The sequence below is a fragment of the Chiloscyllium plagiosum genome, chromosome 3 (genome assembly GCF_004010195.1).
Source record: "Chiloscyllium plagiosum isolate BGI_BamShark_2017 chromosome 3, ASM401019v2, whole genome shotgun sequence".
NCBI lineage: Eukaryota > Metazoa > Chordata > Chondrichthyes > Orectolobiformes > Hemiscylliidae > Chiloscyllium > Chiloscyllium plagiosum.
In genome coordinates, this window is record NC_057712.1 from 134,743,633 (window position 1) to 134,755,353 (window position 11,721).

The 11,721-nt window shown below is 41.7% G+C and overlaps 1 protein-coding gene across 1 annotated transcript in view; it reads right to left on the bottom strand.

Annotated features, from left to right (window-relative positions):
- The window catches only part of LOC122540190 (dynein axonemal heavy chain 6-like), a 472,579-nt gene that overhangs the window by 330,661 nt on the left and 130,197 nt on the right, over positions 1-11,721 (bottom strand). Inside the window, exons 8-9 of the mRNA XM_043675544.1 lie at positions 5,984-6,115; positions 4,515-4,771 (exon numbers count right to left, since the gene is read on the bottom strand). Coding sequence (XP_043531479.1) covers positions 4,515-4,771; positions 5,984-6,115 — 389 coding nt within the window. The remainder of the gene's footprint in view (positions 1-4,514; positions 4,772-5,983; positions 6,116-11,721) is intronic.

Consider the following 11,721-nt stretch of genomic DNA (forward strand, 5'->3'; position numbering starts at 1 on the left):
CAGGAACAGGAGCAGGAGTAATGAAAGAAAATTGCCTTTAATCTTTCAATAAATGCGCTGAATTTCAGATGATCAATCATGTTAAACAAATGAAATTTAGTGTATTAGAATACTAAGACTGAACACATTCAAACCTTTTTAACAAAGTGATACTTGGCCGACTTATCATTCAATTAAGTCAACCCTCAGGATAGCCTGAGCATTTATTGAAACAGCTATGTTCCACAATCCTGTTACGAATGCTTGGCTGAGCCCCAGCCCACTAATGAATTCAGATTAGTGGATTTGTTTACACACCTGTGAAGCCAATTTTTAATTTTGGCTATTTTTAATTCATACATGAGATGCGGGTGTTGCTGGCTAGACCAACATTTAGTTTCCACTCCGAGTAGCCTTGAGAATTATTTTGTCCTGGATGATGTCAAACCTTTTGAATGCTGTTCGAGCTGCATTTAACCAGGCAAGTGAAGAGTATTCCCATCATACCCCTGACTTTTGTATTGTAGATGGTGGACAGGTATTGATGAGTTAGGAAGTGAGTTACCTACTATAAAATCCCTTGCCTCTGCCCTGAATAACAGTTCCATGAGCTTGTAATAAAGTTATTTTTTTTCTTAGAAATGGTTTTTAAATACTTGTGTGTCTGTTTTGAGAATATTTGATTGGACTGAGAATTAAAGCTTCTTTGTAGCAGTATGAATTAGACAGGCATAGAGTCTCAGAGTCAGACAACTTAGAAACAAGCCCTTTGGCCCACCATGCCTATGCCAACCAACAGATGCCAACTAGATGAATCCCATTTACCTGCACTTGATCCATAGCCTACAATGTCCTGGCATTTTAAGTGCTCATCCAGATAATGTTTAAAATTGTAAACATTCCCACCTCAGGCAGCAAGTTTCACATTTCTACCAGTCTCTTGATGAAAAAAAAAATTCTCTGATGTCTTCTAAACCGCTTACTCCTCACCTTAAACACATGCCCTCTGGTCTTCACATCTGCCAAATGGAAAAGATTCTCACGACCTACTCTGTCTCTGTCTTTCATTGCTTTGTATACCTCAATCAGATTCCACCCCCCAGCCTCCTCTGCTCCAACCTAACCAGTGTCTCCACATAACTGAGACTTTCCACCCCAGACAACAACCTGGTGAATCCCGTCTGCACCATCTCCAGTACATTCAAATCCTTCCAATAGTGTGGTGACTGGAACTGAAAACGGTTTCCCTTTGGGGCCTACCCAAAGTTTTATAAAGTTATAACAAGCTCCTATATTCTATGTCCCCAGCTAATGAAGTCAAGCATCCCATATGCCTTCTTCATCACCTTGTCTACCTGACCTAACACCTTCAGGGATCTGTAGACCTATGCACCAAGGTGCCTTTGTCCCTCAGCACTCCTTAGGATCCTACCATTTATTGTGTAAATGCTTCACTTATTAGATATCCCAAAATGCATCACCTCTCACTTACCCAAATTAAATTCTATTTGTCATTGCTCTGCCCAATTTACCAACTGACCAATAGTGCACTACCCTCATTAATATCTTTAGTCAGGCAGGATCACCCTCTATCACCCTGAAGAAGGGCTAATGCCCGAAACGTCGATTCTCCTGTTCCCTAGATGCTGCCTGACCTGCTGCGCTTTTCCAGCAACACATTTCCATCTCTGATCTCCAGCATCTGCAGACCTCACTTTCTCCACCCTCTATTAAATCCATGCTGCCTATCCTTAATCAACCTCTTCCTTTCCAAGTCTTGATTAATCCTTTCCCTTAGAATTTTTCCAATAATTTCCTTCCCACCTCATCAGACCAACTGGTCAGCAATTACCTGGCCTATCCCTGATGCCCTTCTTGAACAGAGGAACGACATTAATTATCTTCCAGCCATTGGGCACTTCACCTGTGGCCAGGGAAGTATGAGGTATCTCTGCCAGGGCCCCAGCAATTTCCTCACTTGCCTCCCATAGCAGCCTGAAATATATCCCATCAAGGCCTGGGGATTTATGCTCCTTTATGCCCACTAAAATATCTAATATCTTCTCTTTATTCATCTTAACATGTTCTACAACATCCCAACTGAAATCCCCAGATGCAATGTCTTTCTCCTCTGTATGTGGAGGTGCCAGTTATTGACTGGGGTGGACAAGATCAGAAGTCACACGATGCCAGGCTATAGTCCAACAGGTTTAGCTGAAATCACAAGCTTTTGGAGCATTGCTCCTTCATCATGCCGATGAAGGAGCAGCGCTCTGAGAGCTTGTGATTTCAAATAAACCTGTTGAACTATAGCCTGGCATCGTGTGACTTTTGACATTTCTCCTCTGTGAATACAGATGAGAAGTATTCATTTCAGTCCTCACCCATGTCCACTGGCTCCACACACAAGTTGCCCCTTTGGTCTCTAGTAGGCCCTTTCCTTCCCTGGTGATCCTCATTCCTACTGTACCTATAAAATGGCTCGGCGTTTTCTTTAATCCTTTCTGCCCAAGATATTTCATGGCTCCTCTCTCCCCCCAGTTTCTCTTTTAAGCACACCCTACACTATCTATACTTTTGAAGGGCCTCTCCTGTTTTAATGCGCTATACCTAACATATGCTTCCTTTTTCTTTATCAAACTCTCAATATCCCTTGACACCCAGGATTCCCTGGATTTGCTGCCCTTCACTCTTTGAGGAAGATACTGGCCTTGAATTTTCATTATGCTACATTTAAAAAACTCTCACTTTCCAAATAGACTTACATGCGAGTAGCTGCTCCTGGTCTGTATCTGCCAGATCCTGTCCAATGATATTGAAATTGGCTTTCCCCAATTTACTCACTTAACATCTGCATTGTCCTTCCCCTTTCCATAAGGACTGAAATGGACAGTGTTATGGTCAATATTCCCAAAATGCTCATCCGCTGACACTTTAACTACTTCAATTGATGCATTTCATTGACAGCTTTATGAAGTGCTGGGAGAATTGTTTCCATGAAGTAGTTTTTGAATCAACATTTTCATTGTTGGATGAACATTTCAGGGAAGTGTCAGAAGTGTTATAGGGTTTGGTGAATGCTGGAAGAATGTGGATAGAGGGTCATGAATAGATATGGATGTATGTTAGGATATGGGGAGATCGAAGGGGAATGAGATGTGTGGAATGGTAATGGGCGGTATAAAGGTTGTACAGGATGCATAGAAGGGGCAAGAGGGATATACATATATTGACTATACCAGAAATGTTGAGAACTTGGTCGATATCTAATGAAGGTGGCCATTGTAAGATGCCAGACTCAGTATCCACCTGTTTACAATGTCACCTCAGGTCTGCTTCAAATGGAGGTAGGCCAGTTTCCAAACTATGCATGCTGCTTTGAGAGAAATAGAGGCAGGTTTATGGAAAATTTTCAACTCCTATTTGCTACCTCAAAGATGCAAATCTGAGCTGTTAACTTTGTTTCTGTCTCCATTGTTGCTGCCAGACCTGTTGAGTATTTTCAACATTTTGGTTTTAATTTCAGACTTCCATCACCCTCAATATTTTGCTTTCGTATCATTAGTTCTCTGCTGCTGTTTCATATGAGCATACAATTTAGACCATTCCATCCATCAAGCCAGCTCTGCTGTTCAATAAGATCACAGCTGATTTGATTGTAATCTTAAATCCACATTCCCACTTACTCCTGATAACCTTTCACTCCCTTGCTTCACAAGAATCAAACTACTTCTGTCTTTAAAATACTCAAGGGCTCTACTTGAATAGACACTGCCACCTTTTCAGGGAGAGAGTTCCAAAGACTTATTGTCTTCTGAAAGAAAATATTTTGCCTAATTTCTGTTTTAGATGGGATAACATTGTTTTTTAAACTGCCATCAGTTGGGGAAGGGTAATTAGCCAGAACCCATGAGGGACCATATTTAACATTTCAGTTAAAGACAGACAATGATTCTCTCACTTGAAGGGGATTATTTTATGCCAAGTAATGGGCAAGCTGGCCTCCGTGATCTACTGCTACATAAGAAATGAATCAATGGCATGCACATCATCCTGCAACACACTATTGCTATGTACCTGACTGAGCTAACCCTACATCTGCAATAATTAATACAACTGATGAATAGCTGAGAACCAGTTGTTTCCTGTGAGAATCACTTCGTTCCCTCCGTCTTTTCTCCCAGCCACATTTTTAAAGATTAGGCCATGGACTTCCTTTGGATTGCTCCAGCCATGTGGTTTGCAATTTTCTTCTGTGGTTAGGCTAGTCAATTCGGAGACTTTCACTCCCATCTTAGATATTGGAAGGATTTACAGTCTGTAATCAACCTGTTTGGCCCAGTTATGAACACAATTTCTTTGGCTAAGATATCCTGGTATACATTGTAAACCTGAAGCTTCCAATCCAAATTTAAGAATGCTACTGCTACATCACAGGACCACATCCAATTTGAGTACAAAGCCATTAACCCAATTTTATGTTTACTAATAAGCTCAATACTCAGAACAGTAGAGACCAAGCTTTCACTCCTCACCTCAGCAATTCCTCATTCCTTCTCTCATCTGTTGAGGTCCTCATATATGAATCAGTCAAGGCATCCAATAATAGTTGAACAGCAGTTTTAACCAGGCGACAGACCAGCTCCTGGAACAGGTAGTCCACGAGCTTCAGGAACTTGAAGAATAGTGTAAGGAGTGGTCTGGACTCTATAATTTCAGTCAATACAGGCCTTTCAATGGAATCACCGGGGTCTGCTCGGAATACATTCCCAAATCCTTCCATTTTGGCTTTCTGCAGAGGAAGAATTAGTAAGAAGTACAAAGAATACATATTAAAATTGCCTTTCCATTCATTTTTGGGGGAAATATGCCTTATTTTTCAAACTGAAGAAAGAAAAACCCCTTTGGATCTCTCATATAGTCATCTGAAGTTATTTAAATGTTTTGTTCTTTTCAAAAGAAACATTCATTTGAGAAAGAAAAAAAGCCCATGTACTCCTAAAGTGCCGTGATTGACAGGTTATCTAGTAGTGAAATAAAGGCTACCTGTTTGTTTCAGCTCCCCTGAGTCCATTATCAATGTTTAGTTGAGTTTCAAAAGATAGAAGCTCGAAGAACAACAGATCATATATGAACACATGATTAAGGAACAGGAGTTGGCTATTTAACTCCTAGAATTGCCCCGTCAGTCAATAAAATCCTATTTGATATGATTGTACCCTCAAATCTGCATTACCATCTGGTCTAAGGCCTCAGGATACAGAGTTGACCTTGAAGACTGTGATGTGAAGAAAGTTTTTGCACCCTGAGGAATTGACCCTGTGGAATTCTCTACCACCACCAGTGGAGGACAAGTCGCTGAATGTATTTAAGGAAGAAATATATTTCGAGATTTCTATGTCAAAGGATATCGGGGAAGCACACGGTAGAGGATTAGTCATGTTCATGTTGAATGATGGAATGGGTTCAATAGGCCAAATGGCATATCCTTGCTCCTATTTCCGTGTATTTACGTAACAAAGTGTTTGCTGAATTACCTATTAGATTTAGTCATAGAATTATAGAGATGTACAGTACAGATATAGATCCTTTGGTTCAACTTTTCCATGCCAACCAGATTTCCTAAATTAACCCAGTCTCAATTTCCAGCACTTGGCCCATTAAAAAAAAACTAAAATATTCCCAATGACTTCTGTTTTTGAACTATTTGATTAGGTAAGGGGTACAAACCAAAGAGAGCAAATTGAGCCCCAGCAAGTTCTGATTGAATGATAGAACAAACTGGAGGGACTAGGTGGCTTGTTCCTATGCTTTTTTTTATTGAGACTAACTCGCTGTGAATAAGCTGCCAGAGCCACGATCGATTGCAACCTCCTTACTGGGCCTCTGGAGCTGTTCACTGCCTTTAGAGTTCGTATTGCTCAGCTTCCCCAAAGGGACTTACAATTATTTGCAGTTTACAATTGAAGGCAGGGCTAGAGGTGATTAAAAGCTGCGCAATTACCTCCAGACAGGCCTCTTTGACGGATTGAATGATTTTGTATCTGAGTTCACAAAGCTTCTTCAGCGCATAGTTACACTGTTCAGATTGGATTTCAGCAAACTCCTCACATGAATAGGTATTCGTTCCATCCAACTGAAAGTGAAAAACATAAAATTGAAGATAAAAATTCCATGGAATCATGTCAGACAGAGGTCACTCTCTCACATATTAGATACAGCTTGGAGAACAGATTGTTCGCTATAACCTTTCAACTTTCTCCATCATCCAAAACACATCCACTTCTAAGAAAGTCTTCCCAATTCACTCAGCACTGGGTCCTCAGATTTCTATTAATCCAGCTCTCTACCTCCATGTATGTTTCTGTACCACTCGATTTGCTGCTGGACCCTCACCTCCAACTTTGACATTCTAGTCTCCATTAAAACAATTACTGTCTCGCAGTTTTGTCATACCCAGTACAGTGCCTGCCTCCACTGGCTGAAGTTTAAGGGACACAGACCTGAACAAAGTGGCAGACAATGCTATGGTTATTTCCTGCTGCATTAGGATAGATCACATAAAGCTTGATCAGGCCCTGTTCCCATTTCAGAATGGTGCTCACCACTCCACAATCAGCCTGGATGTAAAGTGTACCCTTGGCAAGATTCTCCCATGGCAGGCTGCCTTCTTAATCCTCTCCACTATCACCTCCAAGAACAAATGTGAGGAGCTTATGGTTCTTTTTCTTAGCAAGATTGAGACAATCCAATCACTTCCATTCCTCCCCCGAGTCCACAATCATCCCCTAAAGTTTCTAGGCCTGAACTTGTTTCCTTCTTCTGTTTCTTTCCTATCTCTCTTCATCCCTCTACAAGCTTGTCTAGCCCATTGTTGCTGATCCTTTCTTCCCTACTTCTAATAGACTACTGACAACTTCCTGGTTCTCATGCTAATTGACAATCGTCCTATCCTCATATTCTGTCCCTTTCTCCTTCAAATCTGCCATCATCACCTCTCAAATAAACTGACTCCTGATCCCACCATCCTTGCAAACTACTGGCCTGTCTCCAATGTCCCTTTTCTCACCAAAGTCAAAAAATGTGCTGTCCCTTCCTATCTTTTCATTGAATTATAGTTTCCTTACAGTGTGGAATCAGACTACTTGGCCCATCAAGTTCACACTGACCCTTTGAAGAGTATCTCTCCTACACCAACTTCACTACGCTATCCCTGTAATCCTGCAATTCCCGTGGCTAACCACTCTAACCTGCACATCTTTGGATTTTGGGAGGAAACCTAAAGGAAACCAATGCAGACATGGGGAGAGTGTACAAACTCCACACAGACAGTTGCCTGAGGCTGGAATTGAATCCAGGTCCCTGGTGCTGTGAAGTAGCAGTGCTAGCCACTGAGCCACTGCACCGCCACTTCCAGGTTTAAATCCCTCCAATCAGGTTTTTATCCACATTACCATATGGAGCTAGCCCTTACCGAGGTCACAAAGAGCATTTGTCCTTTGAAACTTTGACACAGTTCATTGCACAATTCTCCAACGTTTCTCTACTGTCACCCAGCTGGGTGGGACAGCACCCACCTGGTTCTAAATATTCATGTGCAGTCAGAGAATGGCTGTTCATAGACTCTCTCCCTGATGTTGAACATGACCTCGGTTGGCCTACAGCCCCCTCCTATTGTATGCTGCTGGTCAGTGGAGTCACCCAAAAAGCATGTCAGTTTTCACATGTATGCAGCATCTAGGCTGACCTCACCACATTCTCTCTTGACCCCTCTACTACCCTAAATGGATGGACTGCTTATTGCAACAATTACAATACAAGCAGAAAGTTACTCCACTTAAATATTTTTAGTTAAAAATCACACAACACCAGGTTTTAGTCCAACAGGTTTATTTGGAAGCACTTGCTTTTGGAGTGCTGCTCCTTCATTGGGTGGTTGTACCCCAGTCCAACACCAGCACCTCCAAATCACTTAAATATATAGAAAACTGAAGCCACTGTTTTCGTTTCTCAATATAAACTCCGCATTTTAGAGACTGACACCATTCCTCTCTCTGACAATGAACTGTCTCAGGCTGAACCAGACAATTTACGACATCAGTGTCATGCTTGAACCTTGTTAAAAATCACACAACACCAGGTTATAGTCCAACAGGTTTAATTGGAAACACTAGCTTTTGGAGCACCGCTCCTTCATCAGGTGTTTGTGCTTGAACCTGAGATACATTTTCAAGAGAGATACCTCTGTTACATGCCCAAGTACTTGCCTCATTTTTTCCTCTGCTGAAACATGCCTCATGCCTTGGCTACCTCTAGACTTGACTATTCCAATGAAGTCCTGGTCAACCTCCCACATTCTAGAGTCCAGAAACCTGAAGTTACCCAAGTTTTCTTGTGTTTTAACTAACACCTTGCTAATACAAGCCACTTAGCAAAGGACTTATGGGTGAACAAGACAAGGATACGGGGAGCAGAATCTTGGATGAACTTGAGGTCATGGGGGGATGAAAAGTGGGAGCTGAGCACTGGAATGCTACGGTTTTGAAATAACAAAAGCTTAGATGATTATTTCAACAGCAGATGTGTTGAAGGAGGAGTGGAAATAGACAATAATGGGAGATGGATGTCGGTGGTCATGGTGATGGACAGAACATGGGACCACAAGCTCAGGTGGAAAAGGTGGATCGCCAGCTCTTCATGTGGACTGAAGAAGGAGGCATGGCAGTTTAGGGTGGGGAAGGAAAGTATCTATAGGAATAGTGCCAGAAGACTAGAGGATAGCAAATGTTGTCCTCTAGTTCAAGAAGGGGAGTAGAGACAACCCTGCAAATTATAGACGTTTGAGCCTTACTTCGGTTGTGGATAAAGTGTTGGAAAGGGTTATAAGAGATAGGATTTAATAACCATCTAAAGAGGAATAAGTTGATTAGGGACAGTCAACATGGTTTTGTGAAGGGTAAGTCGTGCCTCACAAACCTTATTGAGTTTTTTGAGAAAGTGACCTAATAGGTAGATGATGGTAAAGCGGTTGATGTGGTGTACAGGGATTTCTGTAAGGTGTTTGATAAGGTTCCCCATGGTAAGTTATTGCACAAAATACGGAGGCATGGGATTGAGGGTGATTTAGTGGTTTGGATCTGAAATTGGCGAGCTGAAAGAAGACAGACGGTGGTGGTTGATGGAAAATGTTCATCCTGGAATTCAGTTACTGTTGGGGTACCACAAGGATCTGTTTTGGGTCCACTGTTGTTTGTCATTTTTATAAATGACCCAGATGAGGGCAGAGAAGGATGGATTAGTAAATTTGTGGATAGTGACAAAGGATGTTGTAGGTTACAGAGAGACAGAGATAAGCTGCAGAGCTGGGCTGAGAGGTGGCAAATGGAGTTTAATGCGGAGAAGTGTGAGGTGATTCGCTTTGGAAGGAGTAACTTAAATGCAGGGTACTGGGCTAATGATAAGATTGTTGGCAGTGTAGATGAGCAGAGAGATCTCAATGTCCAGGTACTTGAAAGATCCTTGAAAGTTGCCACCCAGGTTGATAGGGCTGTTAAGAAGGCATATGGTGTGTTAGCTTTTATTGTTAGAGAGATTGACTTACAGAACCAGGAGGTTATGCTGCAGTTGTACGAAACTCTAGTGCACCAACATTTGGAGTATTGTATACAGTTCTGGTCACCGCATTATAGAAAGGTGTGGAAACTTTGGAAAGGGTTCAGAGGAGATATACTAAGATGTTGCCTGGTATGGAGGGAAGGCCTTAAAAGGAAAGGCTGAGGGACTTGAGGTTGTTTTCATTAGAGTGAAGAAGATTGAGAGGTGACTTAATTGAGATAAATAAGATAATCAGAGGGTTAGACAGGTTGAACGGTGAGAGCTTTTTTCCTTGGATGGTGATGTCTAGCACGAGAGGACATAGCTTTAAATTGAGGGGTGACAGGTATAAGTCAGATGTCAGAGGTAGTTTCTTTACTCAGAGAGTAGTAGGGGCGAGGAATGCACTGCCTGCAACAGTAGTAGACTTGCCAACTTTAAGGGCATTTAAATGGGCATTGGATAGACATATGGACAAGAATGGAATAGCGTAGGTTATATGGGCTCCAGATTGGTTCCTTCGGTCGGCGCAATATCAAGGGCTGAAAGGCCTATACTGCACTGTGATGTTCTATGTTCTATGGAATGCCATGGAGATCAACCGTCTGTGTGACTGTTGGTGAACGGAGGTGAAAGGATACACCAGGCCAGTCTTCTGGTGTGTCAGTTTGAGTATTGACTAAATTTTACATCCATGACATTTCCTGTAAATAGAAATGTTTCCACAATTGTTCTTTCTTCCCTCAGTACAATTTTCTGAAGTAGTCCGCTTGAGAAGAATGATCAAGTCAATAAAATAACTACTGTGCAGTGAGCTGTTAAGGGTGTTATATTAGTATTTTTCCAATCCATTGGAACCTTTCCCTCAACTAGCAAACTTTGGAATATTATGACCAATGGATCCATTATCTCTGCGGCCACATCCTTTAAAATCCTAGGATGTAGGCCATCAGGCCCTGGGGACTTGTCTGTCTTCAATCCCAATAGATTGTTCAGTAATTTTACCCCAACCACTGCACCACCTGTTACTTTTGCGAGGGTAATAATGGCTTCCATCATTAATACTGTTACAACATATAATGTGACATCTCTGCCATGTATGTATTCCTCAATATTAATTGCCCAGTCTCATTTTCAAATGGGCCAATATTTATTTCTCTTCCTTTCCTTACAGAAGTTTTGCTATCTATTTTTATATTTGTTTCTTATCTGTTTTTCTTTAATTATTTACCTTTGCTCTTTTTATTACCTTTTTTGAAATTCTTTGTTGAACCTTAACAGTTTCTTCCAGCCTACCACTCATCTTTGCAATATGGTATGTCTTAGTGTTGTATTTATAGAGTCATAGAGTCATAGAAATGTACAGCATAGAAACAGACCCTTCGGTCCAACCCGTCCATGCCGACCAGATATCCCAACCCAATCTAGTCCCACCTGCCAGCATCCAGCACATAACCCTCCAAACCCTTCCTATTCATATACCCATCCAAATGCCTCTTAAATGTTGCAATTGTATCAGCCTCCACCACATCCTTTGGCAGCTCAATCCATACACATATCACCTTCTGCGTGAAAAAGTTGTCCCTTAGGTCTCTTTTATATCTTTCCCCCTCACCCTAAACTTATGCCCATAGTTCTGGACTCCCCAACCCAGAGAAAAGACTTTGTCTATTTATTCTATCCATGCCCCTCATAATTTTATAAACCTCTGTAAGGTCACCCCTCAGCCTCCGACGCTCCAGGGAAAACAGCCCCAGCTTGTCAGCCTCTCCCTGTAGCTCAGATCCTCCAACCTTGGAAACATCCTTGTAAATCTTTTCTGAATTTTCAAGTTTCACAACATCTTTCCGATAGGAAGGAGACCAGAATTGCATGCAATATTCCATCAGTGGCCTAACCAATGTCCTGTACAGCCTCAACATGATCTCCCAACTCCTGTACTCAATACTCTGACCAATAAAGGAAAGCATACCAAACGCCTTCTTCACTATCCTATCTACCTGCGACTCCAATTTCAAGGAGCTATGAACCTGCACTCCAAGGTCACTTTGTTCAGCAACATTCCCTAGGACCTTACCATTAAGTGTATAAGTCCTGCTAAGATTTGCTTTCTCAAAATGCAGCACCTCGCATTTATCTGAATTAAAC